The following is a 24,031-nucleotide window of genomic DNA, read 5'->3' as shown; positions in this document are numbered from 1 at the left end:
AGCAGAGGTTTTGAAGAAAGACAGATGCTGGTGTTGGTGTTGATGTCCTCAGTTGATCACAGAGGGACAGCAGCCCAAAAGGTGTCCCCAATTGATCACATAGGGACAACCCAAAAGATGTCCCCAGTTGATCACATAGGGACAGCAACCCAAAAGGTGTCCCCAGTTGATCACATAGGGACAACAGCCCAAAAGATGTCCCCAATTGATCACATAGGAACAACAGCCCAAAAGATGTCCCCAGTTGATCACATAAGGACAGCAACCCAAAAGATGTCCCCAGTTGATCACATAGGGACAGCAACCCAAAAGATGTCCCCAGTTGATCACATAGGGACAGCAACCCAAAAGATGTCCCCAATTGATCACATAGGAACAACAGCCCAAAAGATGTCCCCAGTTGATCACATAAGGACAGCAACCCAAAAGATGTCCCCAATTGATCACATAGGGACAACAACCCAAAAGATGTCCCCAATTGATCACACAGGGACAACAGCCCAAAAGATGTCCCCAGTTGATCACAGAGGGACAGCAACCCAAGGGATGTCCCCAGTTGATCACATAGGGACAACAGCCCAAAAGATGTCCCCAATTGATCACATAAGGACAGCAACCCAAGGGATGTCCCCAATTGATCACATAGGGACAGCAACCAAAAAGGTGTCCCCAGTTGATCACATAGGGACAACAGCCCAAGGGACATCCCAACCAGCCCCTATGAGGACCCACCACCATCCTCTTTCAGCTCTTCACTCTCAGATTCCTCCCTCTTGCCCAATCAATCACGTTGGGACAACAACCCAAGGGATGTCCCCAGGTGACCCGACTGGGTCCCAGACGCCCCTATGAGGACTCATCACCATCCTCTTTCTGCTCTTCACTCCTGGATTTCTCCCCCTTGCCCAGTTTGTACTTGAGGCGCCGGAGGGGGTCGCTGATGCTCCTCCTGGCACAGTCATCAAAATCCTCAGCCAGTCGGAAATTCCTGTCCACCAGCTCAGCTGCCTCCTGCCAGTTCTGGAAGCAGGCAGGACCCATGCTGGTGATCTCATCCACGGCGTTCCCGACGATGACGTCCCCGTTGGGTTTCAACACCACCACCCTGGGCACCTCAGACACGGCAAAGCGCAGCTCCAGTTCCCTGCAAAGGGAAGAAATCTCAATTCAAGACCCGCTGCACTCAGAGTTCCTCGGTATTCATTAAAGTACAAACTCCGAAATGGCTCCAAGAGGGGCTGGAAGGAGTTGTCAGCGTTACCTGCACCTTGCTCGGCCGTTCATGAGGTTGTGGTAAATCCCATTTCCTAATTGAGTGTGTGGCAATCAGCCTGTGGCAACAGGACTGGGGCTGGATGGGTCACAAGGACCCTCCCAACCCAAACCATTCTGTGGTTCTATGATCTTTAAGGATTCCTCCAGACATTCGGTGAATCTGTGATTCTACAGATCTTGGATTCTATGGATCTACAATCCTACGATTCTACCGTCTGATGATTTTTAAGGTCCCTTCCAACCCAAACCATTCTACGGTTCTATGATCTTCAAGGTCACTCCCAGCCCACGCCACCCTAAAATTCTGTGATTCTGTGACCTTTAAGGATCCTCCCAACCCAACCCACTCTGTCATTCTATGATTCTTTGATCTTTAAGGTCCCGTTCAGCCCAACCATTCCATGATTCCGTCTTTCTATGACTCTATCATCCCACCACCTTTGAGGACCCTTCCAACCTAAGAATTTCTGTGTCTCTATGGTTCTATGTTTCCATCTATAATCTTTGAAGTCCCTTCTAACCCAACCCATTCTCTGTCTCTGTGATCTTTAAGAACCCTTTCAACCCAAACTCAAGACATTGTATGGGTCTGTGATCTTTTTAGGTCCCTTCCAACCAAACCCACTCTGTGATTCCATGATTCTCTGGTCTTTAAGGTCCCTCCAACCAAAACCATTCCACGATTCTGTGATCTTTAAGATCCCTTCCAACCAAACCCAGACTGTGATTCCGTGACTCTGCGATCTTTAAAGTCCTTCCAACCAAAACCATTCCATGATCCCGTGATCTTTAAGATCCCTTCCAACCAAACCCACTCTGTGATTCCGTGACTCTGAGATCTTTAAGGTCCCTCCAACCAAAACCATTCCACGATTCTGTGATCTTTTAAGTTCCCCTCCCACCCAACCCAACCTACAATTCTACGATCCTTACAGTCCCTTCCTTCCCAACCACTCCATCATTCCGCACTCCTACGACCCCAAAGAATCCCCCCAACCCCACCACCCACCTCTTGAACTCATCTCCAAAGGGTAACGACAGCCACCTCTTGGGCATGGACTTCAGGAAGGCCTCCTCCTGCTGCGCAGTGGCGTCTCGGGACACGTACACCAAACACAGCTGCGATGCCCGTTCCACGTAGAACTCATCTGTCAACCTCACAAAGAAATCCTTCAGCCGTGGCACGAAGCTCCGGCACTGCGGGCATTCAGCCGCCCCGAAATACAGCAGCATCACTCTGTTCTCCAGAGCCAAACACAGCTCCCTCTCCGTCTCCACCTCATCCCGGTCCCTGTTGTTGACGATCAATACTTTCCCAGTGAACAGAGAAGCCATGGCGGGGGGGGGGGGAAAGGAGGGGGGAGGGTGGCGGATCCCAATGGGGGATGTGCAGAGCAGCGAGTGTCCAAACGGGGCGGGATGAGACGCACAGCCCTCCGCGCTTCCCTCCCCCCGCCGCTCCCGGCTGCTATTCATAGCCGAAATCGGATTAAAGCGAGGGGTCAATGAATGCGGGGACGGCGCTGCGTTGGGTCCTGGCACGGATCCCACAGCGTTGGGGGGATGAAAGACGGGGCAAAGCAACGGGACGGCGCCCAGCACTGAGTGGGAACAAACAGAAGAACGAACAGCAACTCGTTTTCTATTAGATTTAAAGCCAAAAAAAAAAAGTCTTTTCCCGGTGCGGCTGCCCCGGTTTCCTCGCACGGAGGGCAGTGGGACGAATCCTCCGTTCCTCTCCGCATTAACTGGAGAAATATGAAGGACAACTCCGTTTTCTATTGGAATTACGGCTCGAACGCCTTTTCCCGCTGCTTTTTGCCCGACTTCCCCTTCCCCTCCGCGGCGGCAGCGAAGCGAAACCTCCGCTCCGCTCCGCTCCCTTCCCGATCCGCTCCGTTCCCTACCAAGGACAGCTCCGCCCTTTCTCCTCGCCCAATCAGAGACCTCCCTCAGAGCTTTCCACCAATCAGATCGCGAGCCGCCGGACTGTCCCGCCTACCGGTGGGCAGCCCACGCTTCCCCGCAGCGCCGCTCGGAGCTCCTCGGTCGGATCCGCTGCGGGCGGCGGAGCGGTGCGGAGGTACGGAGGAGCGGAATGTGGGGCTCGGGGAGGGGGGGAGGGTTGGGAGGTTGGGAGGACGGGAGGGGTCACAACGGGGCCGGGGTTGTGGATTTTTAAGGCCCGGTGGATTTGTGACCGCTCCTTCCATCCGCAGCATGCAGCCGGTGGGGGTTTGCACCGCGGCGCTGGGATCGTTGGGGCTGATGAGGTTCTTCGGGGTTCCGTGGGTTTGGAGCCTGGCGGCAGCGCTGGGCATCGGCCTGGGAAGCGGAGGTTGGAGGCTGCTGAGGGTGATCTGCAAAACGGCGCTGCGGGATCTCTTGTAAGTGGTGCGGGGCTCGGCGTTCTATGCCCTACGGTGTGCATCGAGCCCGGGACCCACAGCCAGCGCCCTTTTCCCAATACCCAAAGCTTTGTGCCCGGTATCTGGTATCCAGTACCAAGTGCCTGGTGCCCGGTAACCGACACCCAGTGCCTGGTACCCTGTGCCCAGTGCCATGTGCCCAGAATCTGGTGCCCAGTATTCAGAACCTGGTACCCAGTGCCCTGTTCCCAATACCCAATGCCCTGTGCCCAGAATCTGGTGCCCAGTATCCAGAACCTGGTACCCAGTGTTCTCTTCCAGTACCCAATGTCCTGTGCCCAGAATCTGGTGCCTAGTAACCTGTGCCCAGTGCCCAGAATCTGGTGCCCTGTATCCAGAACCTGGTGCCCAGTGCCCTGTTACCAGTACCCAGTGCCCTGTTCCCAATACCCAACACCCTGTGCCCAGAATCTGGTGCCCAATATCCAGAACCTGGTGCCCAGTGCCATGTGCCCAGTACCCTGTGCCCCAAATCTGGTGCCCAGTACCCAATATCTGGTACCCAGGTCCTCTTCCCAGTACCCAGTGCCCAGAATCTGGTGCTCAGTACCCAATGTTTGGTACCCAGTGCCCTGTTCCCAGTACCCAATGTCCTGTTCCCAGAACCTGGTGCCCAGTGCCTGGTACCCTGTGCCCAGCGCCCAGAATCTGGTTCCCTGAATCCAGAACCTGGTGCCCAGTGCCCTGTTCCCAGTGCCCGGTACCCTATGCCCAGTGCCATGTGCCCAGTGCCCAAAATCTGGTGCCCAGTACCCAATGTCTGGTACCCAGGTCCTCTTCCCAGTACCCAGTGCCCTGTGCCCAGAATCAGGTGCTCAGTATCCAGTGTCTGGCACCCAGTGCCCAGTACCCAACACCCAGTGCCCATAAACCTGCTGCCCAGTGCCCAATATCCACAACCTGGTTCCCAGTGTCATGTTCCCAGTGCCCAGAACTGGATGCCCAGTACCCAATGTCTGCTACTCAGTGTCCTCTTCCCAGTGCCCTGTACCCTTTTCCCAGTACCCAGTGCCCTGTGCCCAGAATCAGGTGCCCAGTATCCAGTGTCTGGCACCCAGTGCCCAGTACTCAACACCCAGTGCCCAGAATCTGGTACCAGTGCCCAATACCCACAACCTGGTGCCCAGTGCCCTTTTCCCTGTGCCCAGTGCCCATAAACCTGGTGCCCAGTGCCCTTTTTCCTGTGCCCAGTGCCCAATATCCCCAGCCTGGTGCCCAGTGCCCTTTTCCCTGTGCCCAGTGCCCAATACCCACAACCTGGTGCCCAGTTCCCTTTTCCCTGTGTCCAGTGCCCCATATCCCCAGCCTGGTGCCCAGTGCCCATAAACCTGGTGCCCAGTGCCCCATATCCCCAGCCTGGTGCCCAGTGCCCAGCGCGTGGCGCCCATTGCCCCATTCCCTACACCCAGTGCCCAGTAACTGCTGCCTAATTCCCAGTGCTTGGCCCCCAGGACGTGCTGCCCTGCAGGATGCCCATCCCACACCCACCCCGCTGCCGTCCCCACGCTTCCAGTTCCACCCCAGTGCCAGCACTGCTGCCGGTCCAGTTCAGCCGCTGAGCCTCAGTGACGTGAGGATGTTTCTTACTCTCCACTCTGCCTTTGAGGAGTGAAATTCGGGGATGGGAGCAGCATGAGGAAAGGCCACTGTTACTCCTGGGAGCTGTCGAGGGTGTCTCACTGATTTCCGCAGTTTTTAGCCCATTTTTGGGGGGGATGTGCTTTGAATTTGTAAGGATTTAAGGCCGTTGCTCTGGCCAGCGCTGCCTGGCTTTGCCACGGCTGTCACTGAGCCTTGAAGAGCTGCTTCCTCCCGATTGCCCGGCGAGCTGGGAAGAATGGCAGAAAATAAACCGGGCGGAATAAAACCCTTTAAGTATCTGGAAAAGTGTGGCTCACGAGACAAAAGGCTCCTCTGTTCCGCGCTTGGCACCGCTCCGCGGAAGGTCACCGCGCAGCCCGACCGTGGCCAACAGCTCCGTTTGAGGGATCCCTTCCCCCTCCCCTCTGTGCTCATTGACACTCAGAGCTGCGGGGGTTTCTTTCAGGGCTGACATTAAACGACGTTTGGGGTTTTCTGGGGGTTCTTCCGAAGTCTCGTGGTGCAGTAATTCCCTCTTTGATGTCGGCGGAAGAGAAACGCGCCGCGCTGCCTGCATTCGGTCCCATCTCCAGAAGGGAGCCGAATCTGTGCTGCTGTTCTGATATATTATCCATCATTCCTTACGTGGTCATTGAAATCTGTGTTTTCTTCATCCCCTCCGGCCATCCCAGGGCCGAAAGGGGAACCGTTGGCTTTGTTTCCTTCCTTGCTTTGCTTTATGAGTGGTGATGCTGGCTCTGTCACTTAAATAATGACAGATCCCAAGGTGTAAAACTGGATAAATAGCACAAAAATGCTGAAAATCATCCTGGCAAGAGAGGTGCTGCCTATGTAAGATCACATTTCCGTTCCAGGTGAAAGCAATCATTGCAAAGCTTTTTTTCCCCACTCATATCCTTAAAAAAAAACAACCCGTGGCTTAGCATCACCGCTTTGATTTGACACCAACGTTCAGATTTGTGGATCACCCCTGGTTTGAGGCATGGAAAGTGCCAGAATCGATGGTGTTTTTGTGAGTTTTTGTTACCATAATGCTAAAAGCCATCGTTTTCCGTAGAGCGGCAGCGATCCGAAGTTCAGTGTCAGCGTGGTTGAGGTGTCCAAGGGGTTGGATTCCAATGGGACTCCCATAGGGGGTACACACACCGTGTCCGTGTTCCCATATGGAAATCGGTGCTATGTTTGACTCAGAAGCATCAATATTAAAAAAAAAAAAAAACAATAACAAATGAATTAATTTCAATATAAACCAAAGATTGTAAAGTAGACCGAAAGCCATCCACGAAACTTGGTGGCCTTCCAGATAACGCCAAGGGTGTCCCAACAGAGAGAATCATTGATGTCGGTACCAACATCGTGTTTCCTTCCGGAGAACGTTGCAATTCCTTGTGGAGAATGCTGCAAATCCTGCTGGATTTCTTATTTCTTCTCTTTCTTTGCTTCAGCGGCCTCTCGGTGCTGTTACGAGTCAAGTACAAGTTACGACGGCACCAAAAAAACAACACCACCATTCCCAAGATGTTCCAGGACGTCGTCCGCCGGCACCCCGACAAAGTGGCCCTGATTTACGAGGCCACGGGTGAGAAGTGGACCTTCCGGTGGCTGGACGAGTATTCCAACGCCGTGGCCAATTTCTTCTACCAGCAAGGCTTCCGCCTTGGGGACGTCATTGCCATCTTCATGGAGAGCCGCCCCGAGTTCGTCGGCCTCTGGTTGGGGATGGCGAAAGTCGGCATCGAAGCGGCCCTCATTAATTTCAACCTGCGCTTGGATTCGCTGGTTTACTGCATAACGACGTCAGGAGCCAAAGCGGTGATTTTTGGAGGGGAGCTGTCCTCAGGTGGGGCGCCTGGGTGATCGTAGAGTTGTGGAGGGGGTGGGGATGGAGGGGGTGGGGACCTTCATATTGTAGAACCATGGAGTGGTTGGGTGGGAAGGGTCCTTGAAGATGATAGAGCCATGGAATGGGTTGGAGGGGTCCTTAAAGATCATAGAACTGTAGAATGGTTGGGTTGGAAGGCTCCTGAAGATCATAGAACCATGGAATGGTTGGGGTGGAAGGGTCCTTGAAGATCATAGAGTCATGGAATGGGTTGGAGAGGTCCTTGAAGATCATAGAACCATGGAATGGTTGGGGTGAAAGGGTCCTTGAAGATCATAGAGTCATGGAATGAGGTCGAGGGGTCCTTGAAGATCATAGCACTATAGAATATCTGGGTTGGAAGGGACCTTGAAGATCATAGAGCCATGGAATGGCTTGGAGGGGTCCTTAAAGATCATAGAACTGTAGAATGGTTGGGTGGAAGGGTCCTTGAAGATCATAGAGTCATGGAATGAGTTGGAGGGGTCCTTGAAGATCATAGAACCATGGAATGGTTGGGGTGAAAGGGTCCTTGAAGATCACAGAGTCATGGAATGAGGTCGAGGGGTCCTTGAAGATCATAGCACTATAGAATATCTGGGTTGGAAGGGACCTTGAAGATCATAGAGCCATGGAATGGCTTGGAGGGGTCCTTAAAGATCATAGAACTGTAGAATGGTTGGGGTGGAAGGGTCCTTGAAAATCATAGAGCCATGGGAAGGGTTGGAGGGGTCCTTAAATATCATAGAACCATGGAATGGTTGGGGTGAAAGGGTCCTTGAAGATCACAGAGTCATGTAATGAGGTCGAGGGGTCCTTGAAGATCATAGCACTATAGAATATCTGGGTTGGAAGGGACCTTGAAGAGCACAGAGCCATGGAACAGTAGAATGGTTGGCATCTGGACCTCGATCTTCGGGTCCTCTCATTGCAGCGACGCTTCGGGGCACAACAGGATATCACACAGATTATTTCTGCCACTGTTCCTGCCGTGTTCCGTTTCTTGCAAAGCGTTTCTGGCTTTGTGTTGCAGCAATAACCGAAGTGAACGGGATGCTGGGAAAGAACATGGCCAAGTTCTGCTCCGGTGACTACAAGCCAGAAGTTGTTCCTGCAGAGACCAGGCACCTGGATCCTCTTCTGAGCACTGCATCGAAGTCACCACCAACTCAGATTCCAGCCAAAGGCTTGGATGGTTGTGTTTATCAGCAGTCCTCATTTCTTAGTGGGGTGTCCATAAGAATCCCAGAGCTGTAGAATCATCAAATTGGAAGAGACCTCAAAGATCATTGAGTCCAACCGTCAGCCTATCACACCATGCCCACTAAACCACAGCACTCAGAGCTGGGCTAGGAGACAGCAAAGGAGGGGTTAAATCAACCCTGTTTGGGGTCACAGATAGAAAAAAAAATATATATATATATGGGGAAAAAAAGAACAAATTGTAAGATTGTGGTTCCAGGATATTCTGGATTAAGTTTCTCAGTAGCTGAGATTTGCAAGGAAAAATAATGAAAGATCCAGGTTTGAAGGCATTCTGGATGAATATTCTCCGCAGCTGAGGTTTCCGTGCCCATCTGAGATCAATCAGGAGTGAGATTCTCAGTGCTGCAGAAACTCCTTCAGAGTTTTCACTGCAGGGCCTTGGGGTATCCTGCCCTACCCTCAGCTTTTCCTCTAGATTGCTTCAGAATCAGGGTCTGAGCTGGAGAGCTCATCAAATCCCGGGACCATCGGTGCAGAGATGTGTGGGTCCCATCCTCAGAGCTCTGCAAACTCTTTGTGTGCATTTATTTATTTACCTCTATGGACAACATCCAGACCTTCTCCTAGGGTACGCTTCAACGCCCATGTCAGGATTTGAGCCGTGGTCAAAGCCCGTCCTCAAGTGCCCTGATAGGAACAAAAAGCCTAAAAACACCTTTTTACCAAGGGTTTTCCCAGAGGTCGCTTGGCCTGATGCCTGTTTTCTGCTCTTCCAGATCGGCTCTTTTACATCTACACTTCAGGCACCACGGGAATGCCCAAAGCTGCCATTGTGGTGCACAGCAGGTGAGGACCCGAGGAGGCGATTTCTTTCTTCCGATGCTTTTTCGAAGCTGAAGCTCGGTTCACCCCCACGTCCTCATCCTGGGCCGTGTCCTTGCAGGTATTACCGCATCGCTGCCTTTGGGTACTACGCCTACAGGATGCACCCAAAGGACATCCTCTACAACTGCCTTCCGCTCTACCACTCCGCAGGCGAGCATCCCCTACCCCAAATCCACCTTGGGATCCTCCACGTGTCCCCACGGGAGACCCCAAGCCAACCTCGGGCTCTTTCTTTTCCAGGTAACATCATGGGGGTCGGCCAGTGCCTCATCCACGGCCTCACCGTGGTCATCAGGAAGAAGTTCTCCGCCAGCCGCTTCTGGGATGACTGTGCCAAGTACAGATGCACGGTGAGGGCTCTGCTGGCTCGCTGCTTCACTGCCCATCTCCACTTGGTCCCCTTGTCCCAGAGCCATGGGAGGAATCAGTACAGTTTGATAGCGGTTGACATAACGAGCGGAATTACAAGTGTGACCTCAGCAGGTGGGATTTTGAAGGGGGATCCCAAGCGCTGCCTCCTGAGTTATAGTTTGGACAACTGAAATCCTCACGTATCTCCAAACAATCTGTTTTATTCCCTTTCCTGAACCTTTCAGTGGGTTTTGTAGAAATATTCCCCATCCCAATGTTCTTGGTGCCTCATAGAAAATAATGAGGCTCTGGTAAAGGGAGAGTTTCCGTCCCCAGTGAAGGCAGTGGTGGAAATTCAGTGTTTTCAGGATATGTTGGAATGGAGTACAAACACAACAGGTTTTAAATCCAGAGCTTTGGTAACTTCAGCCTCAGGAAAAAAACAACAGCCAGCATCCAAACCTTCATCGTTTCTCTGTAAGATGTGCTGCGGCGCAATGGAATTGCCAGCGCCATGGTAGGGATGTGGGATGGAGACTCGGGGATGTCCTTCACCCACCCTCACCTGCTCGCTCCGTAAAGCCATCAAGGCTGAATCTCCAAACACAAACATCTGTTGCAATTTGGGGGGAAAGGTCTTTGAGGACTTGAGTTCTCTTGGCAGCTCGTCGTCGCTGAATGCTCGCTTGTGTCGGTGCCAACGTCACCTACTAATTTAAGCAGCTCTTTCTCCTTCCCGGTGTTGATCTGTCCCTCCTCCCAGTAGGAGTATTTATAGGTGGTAATCGGATCCCCAGCCAGCATTCACCTTGTGACATCAAGCTCTTTGCTTACAGCCGACCGCTTGTTCCCCCAACCTTCCTGGAGCGCGGCCCAGAACCCAATCCTGAGCGATGTCTTTGTGTTTGCTGCTTCAGATTATTCAGTATATCGGGGAAATCTGCAGGTACCTCCTGAACCAGCCGGTCCGAGAGTCGGAGACGCAGCACTGCGTGCGGCTGGCGGTGGGCAACGGCTTGAGACCCACCATCTGGGAGGACTTCACCAAGCGCTTCCGCATCAAGCAGATCGGAGAGTTCTACGGAGCCACGGAGTGCAACTGCAGCATTGCCAACTTGGATGGGAAGGTGAGGGAAGAGGAAAGGTGGAGAGGAACGAGAGGAAGGGAAAAAGCTCTGCTTGCAGCCCCGGTTCTCTGCACATTGCATTCTAGAGATGATAAAGAGCTGAATTGGTAAATAAGAGCAGCGCGCACACACAAAAAAAGGAAAAACTCAGGGCAAATTTCCCTCTCAAACGGAGAGGGAATAAAGAGCAGAGAATTCCCAGCATACAAAACCCAAGGCATTTTGTTCAGCCTTATGGGTTGGTTTTTTTTCCTGTCTTTTGGAAGGTCGGTGCCTGCGGCTTCAACAGTCGGATCTTGCCCAACGTTTATCCCATTCGTTTGGTGAAGGTGAATGAGGACACGATGGAGCTGATCCGTGATTCCAGGGGGCTGTGCGTCCCGTGCCGCCCAGGTGAGCCTTGACTTGAAGCCATTTCCTGCAGTTCTTCGTTCTAAGAACAAATACTTCACGAGCTCTGATGGGTTTAAGGGGTTCGCGGTGTCGCATACAGGTTTTCCCTTCTAGATCTCTGATCAGTTGCTTTAATGAAGATCTTTGGGACAAGCAATGATGTGATGGAAAACATCGTAACTCGGTGTTGTCTTGTGCCGTTCGGCCCTCTTTCCTGCAGGAGAGCCAGGATTACTCGTAGGTCAGATAAATCAACAGGATCCCCTGCGTCGCTTCGACGGCTACGTCAATGAGAGTGCCACCCACAAGAAGATTGCTTACAACGTGCTCCAGAAGGGGGACCAGGCCTACCTGTCAGGTACTGGGCTCACTGGTAATGCAGATCCTCAGCACTGATCGTGGAACCGTGGAAAGATTGGGTTGGAAGGGACCTGAAAGGTCAGAGATCCATGGAATCCCATGGGATGGGTTGGAAGGGACCTGAAAGGTCAGAGATCCATGGAGTCACATGGGTTGGGTTGGAAGGGACCTGAAAGGTCAGAGATCCGTGGAATCCCATGGGTTGGGTTGGAAGGGACCTTAAAGATTATAGAATCACAGAAGGATTGGGTTGGAAGGGACCTTAAAGATCAGAGATCCGTGGAATCCCACGGGATGGGTTGGAAGAGACCTTGAAGCCCATCCGGTTCCAAGCCCTGCTGTGGGCTGGTTGCCACCCACCAGACCAGGTTGGTTCGGTGACACCTAACCCCGATGTCTTCTTCTGAGAGGAGCAGTTTGTGTTAGTGCTTGCAAGTTGCCAGCTGCTGAGCTGCCCTGGCAGCAGTGTTTACGTTTCAAGGAAGGGGAAGTTTTCCTCTGCCCTTTTTCTGTAGCTGCAGCTTCATTCTCTCCCGTAATGGTGGTGGAAAGTCACTCAGCTGGTTCTGCAGTTCCATGGGAAGAAGACAGTGCAGCATCTGGGGGGGGAACAACAGCTGAAGCACAGCTGAGCTGAGACCCAAGGTGATTCAGTGTCTTCTCTCCCTCCAGGAGATGTGTTGGTGATGGATGAGCTCGGCTACATGTACTTCAGGGATCGCAGCGGAGACACTTTCCGATGGCGAGGAGAAAACGTCTCCACCACAGAAGTGGAAGGGATGTTGAGTCACATCCTCAACCAGACAGACGTCGCGGTGTACGGAGTGGAAGTGCCAGGTAACATCTCAAGTCAGAATTCTCAAGCTTATGGGAGAACAGAAATAAGAAAACTCACCAAATGTGCATCACGCTGCGGGACGGGTAGAACTTGGTCACCTCTACTGAAACCAGGCACCTGAAAAGGAGAGGATGGAATAGAGGCTGGAAGGGAGTTTGATGCTGTTGTATTCGTACTGAGCGGTAGGAAATCACGTGAGATGTGGGCATAAGGGAAATTCTCCAGGCCCCCAGCATCTCCGCAGCCTCCGCTGGGCTCAGTTCCCCATCAGCCCTGACCTGGGGAGCCCAGCACTGGGCCCAGTGCTCCAGACGGGGCCTCCCCAGTGCAGAGCACCCAGCTGGCCACGCTTTGGGCAAAGCATCCCAGGGTTCTGTTGGCCTTCTTGGCCACCAGGACGCCCCGCTGGCTCATGATCAACTGCCACTCAACCACAGGTCAACTGTTGGTCAACCACTGGTCAACCTGTTGGCCACCATTGGCCTCCTTGGCCTTCAGGGCACGCTGCTGGCTCGTGGTCAACCATTGGCCACCAGGACCCCCAGGTCCTTCTCTGCAGAGCTCCTTTCCACTGCTCAGCCCCAACCCGGACTGATGCATGCTGTTTTTTCCCCCCAGGTGTAGAACTCTACACTCGCTCGCATTGAGCCTCATCAGGTTCCTCTCTGCCAAACTCTCCAGCCCATATCTACACTTGAATCTCTTCAATATTTCATGCTTAACTCATGCTACCTTTTTGTGTCTCCACCTCTTTTATTTCAGGGGTGGAAGGAAAAGCTGGAATGGCAGCAATCGCAGATCCTAAAACGAAAGTGAACCCCAACATTCTTTACCAGGAGCTCCAGAAAGTTCTGCCTTCCTACGCCCGGCCCATTTTCCTCCGTCTTTCACCCCAGGTTGACACCACAGGTAGGTGCAATCCCCATCTGCTGCCCTCGGCCAACTTTTAGCTCGAAGGGGGAACTTTTATTAGGCAGGGAGCTGAGAAAGCAGCCCTCAGGCAATGCGCTGTAACTGGAGCCGCTTGGTTGGCTGCCATCCATCTTCTGCCAGAGGTTGCGTAATGAAATCCTCTCTTGTAGTCAACAAATGCCATGAATAAAAGCCAGAGCTCAGTCTTAAGCCAGCAAACAAGCTTGTTACAGGCTTTAAAACTGAAGCACAGCGGGAACAAAGCTCTCTGAAATGGTATCCATGTGGCTGCGCAGGAGCTCTGCGTGCACAGAGCGCTGCTGAGAAAAGAGGGGAGGAGGCTCTGAGCACCCCTCACTCTGTGCTGCACCGTCTGCTGCCTTTCGTGGGCCATTGCGTGGTCCTGTTCTGGTCACACCGTGTCTGCATGCCCTTAATTTTGCTTGTAGCACAACCAGCAGCCACGGCAACAGGAGATGCTTTGGCTGCTTGCTTTGGTGCTTTAAATGTCCTGGGGTTGCAGAGAACTCTTCCCATTTTCTGGGAATCCACGGAGCCCTTCCAGTTTTCTGGGAATCCGCAGAGTTTTTTCCATTTCCTGGGAATCCCGAGAGCCACTCCGTGACTTCAGAGAAGTAAAAACTGCACGAGCTTCACATGGGAACACGGTGGCAAACAGAATATTTGCAAATTCTTAAGCAAAAATCTGACTGGAAATGAAATGCGACATTTCTCTCTCACGGCGTTTCGGATACGAAGCGTCTCCTTCAAAATATTTTCTCCTTTCTCCTTTCTCTGAAGGCACTTTTAAGATCCAGAAGACCCGGCTGCAGAGGGAAGGCTTTGACCCCCACCAGACATCGGACCGGCTGTATTTCCTGGATGTAAAGCTGGGCAAATACGTTCCGTTGGATGAATGCCTTTACGCCAGGATTTGCTCCGGGAAAGTCGCCTTATGATCGAGCCTGGATCAAACCTTGAAGAAGGCGGCGAGGAAAATGATGATTCACTGGAAAGATGAGGCTTGTGGGAAGCTGATACGCAACGTGAGACCCTCCGACAGTGAAAGCACCAGCAGGGAAACCCCCCTCGGGGTGTCGCCCTCACCTAAAGCACATTAACCAGCCAGCACTGACCCATTAACCCGCTGCCGCGCTGATAGAGGGCTTTTTGTGACTGCTCCCCGCTGCTCTGCTGTCGTGGCAGAGGTTCTGTGGTGACTTTTGCGGCGGGTTTGTTTGTGCTCCGGCTGCAGGCTGTACTTAACGAGTTAGGCTTTTAACAGAGCAGTCTTTAATTGCGTTAGGTCACAGTTTTTACCTTAACGACGCCTGGAAATCTCACACGTGCCGAGCCCTCGGGGCTGGGAGTTACGGACATGAGGGGTTGAGGCCTCTGAGCTCAGAGCAGGCTTTGGGGTGCAGGGAGGTGGATGGAGGGCAGCCGTGCTGTGAGTGAGGAAATGTTAATGAGTGCTGCTGAGCAAGCTGTGATGTGTTTTCATTGCTTGGGGGGGCACGGGAGCCAGGCAAGAGTTAACACAGAGGGATGGCTGCGCGCAGCGTCTCCTTCCACTGCTTCTCGCCGAAGGTGAGCCGGGCTGAGGCTGCGGACGCGGGGCTGAAGCCCTCACGCAAGGCCCAGGCCTCAGCCCTCGACTAGGCCGCAGGTTGCTAGGCAACGCGCAGCACTTCCGCCTTTCTTTCCGAAGCCGCCTTCGGCGCGCTCCCCCCACTTCCGCCTCCCGCTGTGACGTCACATCCGGTCTCCGCTCCCCACTTCCGGCCGCCGCCGCTCTCCGCTTCCGGCCGCCGCCATGCCGGGCCGCATCTCGGTGTTCCCGTCCCCGCAGGAGCTGGGCTCGGCCCTGGCGCAGCTCGTCGTGCAGCGGGCGGCCGGGAGCGGCGGCCGCTTCTCTCTGGGTCTGTCCGGAGGCAGCCTGGTGGGGCTCCTGGCCCGGGAGCTGCCCTCAGCCGCCTCCACCGGAGCCGCCAACGGGTCGGGCCCGTGGCTCTTGGCCTTCTGCGACGAGCGCCTGGTGCCCCCCGAGCACCCGGAGAGCACCTTCGGGGCGTACCGGGCTCAGCTGCTGCCGCGGCTCCCGGCGCCAGCCCCAACGGTCCTCGCTGTCGCTCATGGGCTCTCTCCGAACGCCGCGGCGGCGGATTATGCCGAGAGGCTGCGAGAGGTACCGGGGAGGGGAGGGGAAGGGAGAGGGAGGAAAGGGGGCGAGGGGAGGTGAAGGGGGGGAGGGGGGCGAGGACAGAAGGGGGAGAGGGGTGGTGAAGGGGGGGCAGAGGGGGAGGGAAGGCGGGGGGGCTTCACGAGGAGGCAGGACCCCCCCCCTCCTTCTTCTTCCTTCCCCGTGTGAGGAGCTGGGATCCCCCCTTCCCTATATGAGGAGCGGCTTCCCCCATCTTTTTCCTCCCCTATATGAGGAGCTGGGATCCCCCCCCCCCCATACCTTTCCCTCTGCCAGGAGCTGGGGGTCCCCAACACAAGGACATCCTTCCCCAGGATTTGGGAGAATCTCCTCTCCCCCTTCCTCCAAGATCTGGAGGACACCCCCCACCGCAACCCCCCTGTTTCCCCCAGGATTTGGGGGACTTTTTCCCCAGGATTTATTTTGGGGGACGCCTCCATCCCCCCCAGGATTTGGGGGACCCTTCCATTTTCCAGGATTTATTTGGGGGACTCCCCCATCTTCCCCCTTCCAGGATTTGGAAGACTGTCCCCTCCCCATTTCCCTCCCCCCCAGGACCTGGGGAGCTCCCACTCCCCCCCTTTCCCTCAGGATTTGGTGAACCCCTCTCCTCCCCCCAGGATTTGGGGGACTTTTTCCCTCCCTTCTACCCCCCAGGATTTATTTTGGGGGACGCCTCCATCCCCCCCCAGGATTTGGGGGACCCTTCCATCCTCCAGAATTTATTTGGGGGACTCTCCCCCTCCCCCAGGATTTGGAAGACTCTCCCCTCCCCATTTCCCTCCCCCCCCAGAACCTGGGGAGCTCCCACCCCCCCCTTTTCCCTCAGGATTTGGTGAACCCCTCTCCTCCCCCCAAGATTTGAGGGACTCCTTCCCCCAGGATTTGGGGGACCCTTCCACCCTTGAGGATTTATTTGGGGGACTCCCCCATCTTCCCCCCCTGGGATTTGGAAGACTGTCCCCTCCCCATTTCCCTCCCCCCCCAGGACCTGGGGAGCTCCCACTCCCCCTGCTTTCCCTCAGGATTTGGTGAACCCCTCTCCTCCCCCCAGGATTTGAGGGACTCCTTCCCCCAGGATTTGGGGAGCTCCCCCCACAACCCTCCCCCCCTGTTCCCCCCAGGCCTTCCATGGCGATGCTGTGCCCGTCTTTGACCTGCTGCTCCTGGGCCTGGGGCCGGATGGCCACACCTGCTCCCTGTTCCCCAACCACCCCCTGCTGCAGGTGAGTGTGTGTTGGGGTGGGGGCGAGGAAGTTGGGGTTAAGCAGCTCTGCCTTCTCCCTTTACTTTCATAGAATCATAGAATCACCAAGGTTGGAACAGACCTCAAAGCTCATCCAGTCCAACCGTTCACCTGTTCCCAACAGCTCCCACTAAACCACGTCCCTCAGCACAACATCCAGCCTTTCCTTCAACACCCCCAGGGTCGGTGACTCCACCACCTCCCTGTGCATCCATTCCAGTGCCTGACCACCCTTTCTGAACAGTAATACTTCCTCATGTCCAGCCTGAATCTCCCCTGCCGTAGCTTGAAGCCATTCCCTCTGCTCCTATCACTGATGACACGAGAGCAGAGGCCGACCCCCAGCTCACTACAGCCTCCCTTCAGGCAGTTATAGAGAGCAGTGAGGTCTCCCCTGAGCCTCCTCTTCTCCAGGCTGAACATTCCCAGCTTCTTCAGCCTCTCCTCATATGGCCTGTGTTCCAGACCCCTCACCAGCTTTGTTGCCCTCCTTTGAACACGTTCCAGGGCCTCAATTTAGTTTTTAATCCGTCAGTTTTAATTATTTTTGATAGGAGAAAGAGAAAATCGTGGCTGCTATCACCGATTCCCCGAAGCCGCCGCCGGAGCGCGTGACGTTGACCCTCCCAGTGCTGAACGCCGCACGCGCCGTGGTGTTCGTGGCCACGGGGGAGGGCAAAGCCGCCGTCCTAAAGGTTGGGGACTCTGTGGGGAAAAGCTTTGCTGCCCCCTGCAAGGATCTGATTGCGTTGTGGTGGCACGGAGGTGTTTTGGGATGGGGTTGGGACGGAGCTTTGCGGTTCTGTTTCCTTGTAACTCCTCTGTGGTGCAATGGAGGTGTTTTAGGATGGGGTTGGGGTGGAGCTGTGCGGTTCTGTTTCCTTGTAACTCCTTCTGTGGTGAAACGGAGGTGTTTTGGGATGGAGCTTTGCGCTTCTCTTTTGTGACAACTCCTCTGTGGTGAAACAGAGTCGTTTTGGGATGGAATAACTCCTTTCATAGGAACTCCTTTCTTAGCAACTCCTCTGTGGTGAAATGGAGGTGTTTTGGGATGGAGCTTCGCGGTTCTCTTTCATTGTAACTCCTCTGTGGTGAAATGGAGTCATTTTGGGATGGAATAACTCCTTTTGTAGTAACTCCTTTCTTAGTAACTCCTCTATGGTGAAATGGAGCTGTTTTGGGATGGGGTTGGGGTGGAGCTGTGCGGTTCTGTTTCCTTGTAACTCCTTCTGTGGTGAAATGGAGTCATTTTGGGATGGAGCTTTGCGGTTCTCTTTCTTAGTAACTCCTCTGTGGTGAAATGGAGTTGTTTTGGGATGGGGTTGGGACGGAGCTTTGTGGTTCTGTTTCCTTGTAACTCCTCTGTGGTGCAATGGAGGTGTTCTGTGATGGGGCTGGGACAGAGCTTTGCGGTTCTCTTTTGTGACAATTCCTTGTGTGAAACTGAGGTGTTTTGGGATGGAGCTTTGTGGTTCTCTTTTGTTGTAACTCCTCTGTGGTGAAATGGAGTCATTTTGGGATGGAATAACTCCTTTCATTTTAACTCCTTTCTTAGTAACTCCTCTGTGGTGCAATGGAGGTGTTTTGGGATGGGGCTAGGATGGAGCTTTGCACTTCTCTTTCATTGTAACTCCTCTGTGGTGAAATGGAGTTGTTTTGAGATGGGGTTGGAGTGAAGCTTTGCGGTTCTGTTTCCTTCTAACTCCTCTGTGGTGAAATAGAATCGTTTTGGGATGGGGCTGGGACGGAGCTTTGCGCTTCTCTTTTGTGACAACTCCTCTGTTTCATCCAACAGCGCATTTTAGAAGGCAACGAGGAAAACCTCCTCCCCGCCGCCTGCGTCCGGCCGCACACGGGGCAGCTGCTGTGGTTCCTGGATGAGGCAGCAGCCAAAGAGCTGACGGTGCCCTTTGAGAAACATTCCATCCTGTAGGACCAAACCCTCGGCCGATTTATTGGGGATCGGTCAACCACGCGGCGCTGCGGTTTGAGGAACCCACGCGGAGCAGCGGCGGCGCGTTGAGGAACGGCGTCGTGTTTTTGTGGAGCACAGACGAGGTCGTTGCTTCGGTTCGGTGCCGGGCTGCGAAGCCGGGAGCGATGCGAGGTGGTGGTTCTCATGTTTTGTGAACGGTGGCTGTGATGTTTCGAGGAGCGCGCGGTATTAAACGTACAGATCTCAGCTCTGAGGGCGTTTGCTCTTCATAGAATCATAGAATCACCAAGGTTGGAAAAGACCTAAAAGATCATCCAGTCCAACCGTTCACCTACTCCCAATAGCTCCCACTAAACCATGTCCCTCAACACAACATCCAGCAACTTTCACTCGGTTGCAGCCTTTCATGCAGCACAGCGAGGAGCAGAGCCTCGGCTGGTACAGGGGGTGGGGTGGCACGGGGACACCCAGCTGCTCCAAGTTCTCCTTTATTTTTCCCCTGTGGTTTATTGGATCCGTCCCCAGTGATTTATTTATCTCCAGTGCAAAGCCACATCTCCTCCCTGTCCCGTTTCATTTACGTCTGCGCGGTGGCGCAGGTTTTGTTTCCTCCTTTTCAGTCCCAGCGCTTTCTTTGCTGTTGTTTGACGCTTTTGCTGCTGTCGCTTTCCCAGCAGTGATAGGGAATGGATCGAAACCACGCGATGCCCAACAGCAGGAAAGCAGCAGCACTCCCCAGTGAAGAACCCACAAGGATTATTCAGAGGCAGAGAGCAGCTGGCACCGTCCCACAATCCTCCTCCCAGAGCTCTGGTGCCTCCCCAGCGCTCCCCACAGGGCCTCCCAGCGCACCCTATGGCACCAAACGTGACTCCCATACAATTTCATGGTGCTGTTGTGCATTTTGGACCTTTTCTCATACTGCTCACGCGCACCCTCAGCAGAGACGCTCATCTCTACAGACTTACCACGCTCATCTTCTGTTTCAGGGAAATTGTCACTCCCTGTTTGCTCGTTTATCGCTCTTCAGAGCTTTGTCTGAAGCTTCACCCGCGCCCTCAACGTGCTGCAGATCATCTGTGAAGGTTAAGATGCCTCTGGAATTCTCCTCGCAGACTTCAGCCTGCAGACGCAGTGAGGTTCTCTTCTGATCTGCTGATTTCATGTCTGTAACCTTGCAAAGAACCACGAGGTTCTTGTTAAAACCACAAGGCTGCTCATTTCTGCTGCCAGCAGTCGCATCGTTTCCAAGGAACAACTCTCTAAAAGCTTCCCAAACCCTTCAGTCTCCTTCAGCTCTTCACAAGCTGCTGTTACCGCCATAATTCTGAGCTTGATGTTGTTCACGTGGTCTTGAAATGAAAGCTTGGAGAAAAAAAAAAAAATAATGAAGATGTGACCACAGCACTGACCTCATCACAGTTATAAATTGTTCCCACTCACCCAGATCATACATTCATCCTGCACTGCAGCTCGGGCGTTAATTTCTTTCTGCTCAGGAAGATTCTTCACGAGAGCTCCCTCCCGTACCGCCTTCCTGGTGTCCCCCCAATGCTTCCCAAAAGGTTTGTGGAGTTCATGCTGCCTGAGAACCCCCACTCTCCACCCTACACGCAGTTTTGATACACAAGGTCTGCAGGCGCCTGTGAGGAAGGACTCTGTTTTTGTTCCATTACGGTGAATGCCCTCCAGGTATCCTGCAGCAAGGATATAAGAGCTGGTTAAGAGAAACGGAGGTGCGCATGCATCTCTTCCTTTCAAGAGCCAGGAGCTGCAGCTTGCAGGGTGGACTTGAGGTGTCCGTCAGTGTGGAAGCACCGCAGGGACACTTCCCAAAAGGTCTGCGGTGTTCACGCTGCCTGAGAGCCCTTCCTTTACACCCTATGCAAGAGATGGTCATCAGCAACCTGCAATCTCCAATAGTTCCAAGGTTCTTATCTTGTCGTAGCAACAATCCTTTTCAGGCCCTAATGAGAACTCAGACAACGAGCCGGGCTGCTGGGCTGGGCTGAAGAAAGCATTTGTCTCCTTGGAGACACGGATGAGGATGGCTGGTTTGTGGGAGAGCTGATGCACAGCACCAGAGGTCTGATCCTTTCCAATCCTCATAGAATCGTACAATTCTGGTGGGAGAAGCTTCAGATGACGTCCAGGGTGCAGCCCTGCCTGCAGAGCTCCGCAATCTCCTGCTGGACGCCGGTAACGAGGAGAGATTGGGCAGCAGGAAGCGATGGTCGCCATGCAGGGATCTGTTCTACGGAGATCCGTGAAGATCCGTGTCTGTGCGTTGGGGGGACGCAGAGCTCCCATCACAACAGCAATTCCTGCACCGTATTCCTGCATTGATGGATGAAAACCACCTCCTGCCCCCCTCGGGGTTCCATCAGCAGCAAGACCTGGAAAACTCCTCGGGTTGTGGCTTCCCAGCAGGAAGGGCGCTTTATTTTTGCTTCTTTGAGGCGAACGCCCCCCCAGGTTTCCTGCGTTGCACCTGGGGCTCTTCCTCAAGGCTGACAGCCGGTTTTAACGCCCCACACAGCGCTGCTTTATTCCCCTCCCAGCGCCTCCTCCCGCCTGGAGGCGCTGAATCAGCCCGATGGCCGCCAGGCTGCGGTTCTCTCCCGTCCTTCCTCCGCTCCCCTGTCTCAGTCGGCTTCCTTTCGTCGCACCCCTCGGTTTTTCTTTGCCGCCTTCAGTCCCGCCCGCTCCTCAGCGCCTCCTCCTGACGGCGGAGAAAATGGCGCCCGCGCCCGTCACCCACTCCCCCCCTCCCCCCCTCAAAAAATCTCGCGAGAGCGCCGCCCCACCCTCACTCTTCACTTCGTGAACTCTCGCGAGAAAGTGATCGCCGCGCACTTGGGGAGCTCTCGCGAGAACGGCGCCTCCTGTCATTGCAGGAAATGGCGGCCACCAGTGCCGCTCCCGCGCGCGTCTTCTCGGGAGCTCTCGCGAGAACTCGGCCTAATGGCGGCGCCCTGTCAACTTCCCGCCTCAGCGCGGCCCCTCTGTGGCACCGTCTGCTGGCGGCGGTTTTTCCCTCTGAAAATCGCCCCGTATCGTGAAAATCCCCCATTCCCGCAGGACCTGAGCTGCTGCTGCCCTTCCTCCGCCCTCTGGAGGGGGATTCCCCCTCCCCTCCATGCCCTACACCCCCTTCTCCCCATGCACTAGAACTCCGTTCCCCTCCATGCATTGCAACCCACTTCCCCCATGCATTCCACTGCGGTTCCCCCCATGCACTGCATCGCATTCACCCCCCATGCATTGCACCCCATTTTCCCCATGCATTGCACCCCATTCACTCCCAGTGCATTGCATCCCATCCCCCCCATGCGTTGCACCTCATTCTCCCCCGTGCATTGCGCTGCAGCTCTCCCCATGCACTGCCTCCCCCCATTTATCGCACCCTGCCCCCCTTTGCACTGCGTTTCCTCCCCCCGTTCCCCGAGCCCCACTTTTCCCTCCACCGCACCGCATTTCCCGCCCTTTCCCGCTTCGCCCCGCCCCACTTTTCCCCCGCCCCGTGACGTCACGCGAAGGGGCGTGACTTATCGACTGTGGGCGTGGCTCGCCTGCCGTGTGGGCGTGGCTTGCTCCCCGTGTGGGCGTGGCGCGGCGGCGCCGTGACGTCGCTGCAGCGCGGTGAGGTCAGTGCGGCGCCGCTGCCGGACCGCTGCCCCTCGGAGCCGCTCCCCCCGCCCCCCTCCTCCTCCTCCCCGACCGCTCCGCGACGCCTCCCGGGTCCCGGCGGCGGGAGGGCGGCTCGGCCGGGCCCGGAGCGGCGCCTTCGCCGCCTGAGGTGAGCTCGGGCCTAACGCGAGGGGCGCGGCGGCGGCGGCCTGGGGTTGGGCGTAGGGGGGGGGGTTACGCTATTCACATCCGCGCTTACGTCGCCCCGCTGGCGTAGCCCGCATTGCGTAACGCGGCCGCTGCGTCAGGGAGCGCTACGCAAAGTGCGGGCGGAGGTCGGGGCGCGTTGCGCCAACGGCGTAGCGAGGGGCGCGAGGCGCGGACGCGCTGCGCCAACGGCGTAGCGAGGGTCACGCGCCGCTGCGTAGGCCGTATTCTTCACGCCTCCACGCAAAGTGCGCACTTCGCTGTTTATGGGAGAAGGCGGTTTCGGGGCGGGACCCGCGGCTCCCCGAGCGCCGAAATGAGCGCCGAACGGGGCTCCGGTGCCGCGCCCGTCCCTCCCGCCCCTCCCCTTGAGCGCTCCGCTAACTGCGTAACCCCCCCTCCGCGCCGTTTGTGTAGCGCCGAAGCGGGGTGAGCGGGCGCGGGGGGCGCGCGGCGCGGCCTATCGCTACGCCGTTGGCGTACGGCGGCCCTCGGGGCTGCGCCGTCGGCGCGGGGCGGTGCGCAGAGTGCGGGGCGCGGGGCGGGGCGGAGCGCGGGGCACTTCCGGCCGCCGCCATTTTGTCCGCGGCCCTCGGGAGGAAGCGGCGGCGGGCGAGGCCTTCACAGCCGCCGTCGTCTCGCGGCCCTCTCCCTCCGTCCGCCTCCGCGGTGCCGGTGAGTGGCTCCCGCCGGACCCGGCCGTTCTTCGGGGGATCCGCGGCCGGGGGGAGGCGTTCGGGGCGATCCCGGTGCCTTCGGTTCTCCGTTGGGTTCTCCGCCGTGAGGCCGCGCCGTGCGGAAGAAGCGGGGGTGGATCGGGGCGGCGGGGCGGGGCCTGGAGGCGGCGGAGCGAGGAGAACCGAGCGGCACCGGGTCCGGCCGGCGGCGCCGCCATCCGTTGCTCCGAAGGTTTCGGCCGGGATCGAAGGGATCCCGAACGGGGGGAGGGGGGGGGAATCCCCGAGTTCTTGCCGTTGATTTCTCGCAAATCCCCGCGTTCGTCAGCACGAATCCCCGCCCTGCGCTTAACAGCACGGAACCCTGAGAAACGGCTCCAATAACAGCGCTAAGGACAGCCCTAGGAACTAACGGGCCCAGTAACAACCCCAATAACAAACGGCCCCGGTAACAGACAGCCCCAATAATGGCCAACCCCAATAACAAACAGCCCCAATAACAGCCCTAACAACTAACAACCCCAATAACAGCAAGCCTCAATAACTAACAGCCTCAGGAAAAACCCCAATAACAGCGCTAATAACAGCCCCAAAAACAGTGCTAAGACCTAACAGCCCCAGTAACTAACAGCCCCAAGAACAACCCCAGTAACAACCCTGATAATGGCCCCAAGAACTAACAGCCCCAAGAACAACCCCAGTTAACAGTCAGCCCCAAGAACAGTGCTAATAACTAACAGCCCCACTAACAACCCCAAGAACGGCCCCAAGAACAGCCAGCCCCAGTAACGAACAGCCCCAAGAACTAACAGTGCCAGTAACAACCCCAAGAACGGCCCCAGTAAGGAACAGCCCCAGTCACAACCCCAGTAACAGCCAGCCCCATTAACAGC

The 24,031-nt window shown here is 55.5% G+C and overlaps 3 protein-coding genes across 3 annotated transcripts; 2 read left to right on the top strand and 1 right to left on the bottom strand.

Moving 5' to 3' along the window:
* Positions 1–846: 846 nt before the first annotated feature.
* On the bottom strand, positions 847–2,610 carry NXNL1 (nucleoredoxin like 1; the record flags this gene model as incomplete). Its single annotated transcript, XM_079547946.1, has 2 exons — positions 847–1,144; positions 2,285–2,610. The coding sequence occupies 2 exons, from the start codon at positions 2,608–2,610 to the stop codon at positions 847–849; spliced, it is 624 nt and encodes a 207-aa protein (XP_079404072.1).
* An 885-nt stretch (positions 2,611–3,495) lies between these two features.
* SLC27A1 (solute carrier family 27 member 1) lies at positions 3,496–14,198 on the top strand (the record flags this gene model as incomplete). Its single annotated transcript, XM_079547970.1, has 12 exons — positions 3,496–3,662; positions 6,752–7,146; positions 8,201–8,362; positions 9,150–9,219; positions 9,317–9,408; positions 9,499–9,608; positions 10,527–10,736; positions 11,003–11,129; positions 11,350–11,487; positions 12,162–12,326; positions 13,090–13,236; positions 14,041–14,198. 12 exons carry the CDS (start codon positions 3,496–3,498, stop codon positions 14,196–14,198), a joined length of 1,941 nt encoding a protein of 646 aa, XP_079404096.1.
* Positions 14,199–15,055: 857 nt separating this feature from the next.
* PGLS (6-phosphogluconolactonase) lies at positions 15,056–18,621 on the top strand (the record flags this gene model as incomplete). The annotated part of the gene is made up of 4 exons (XM_079547959.1): positions 15,056–15,427; positions 16,567–16,668; positions 17,243–17,383; positions 18,484–18,621. 4 exons carry the CDS (start codon positions 15,056–15,058, stop codon positions 18,619–18,621), a joined length of 753 nt encoding a protein of 250 aa, XP_079404085.1.
* Positions 18,622–24,031: the final 5,410 nt, after the last annotated feature.

The sequence above is a fragment of the Tetrao urogallus genome (assembly GCF_951394365.1).
Source record: "Tetrao urogallus genome assembly, chromosome: 36".
In the NCBI taxonomy this organism is placed as follows: domain Eukaryota; kingdom Metazoa; phylum Chordata; class Aves; order Galliformes; family Phasianidae; genus Tetrao; species Tetrao urogallus.
This window is presented reverse-complemented; position numbering and strand designations above follow the sequence as displayed.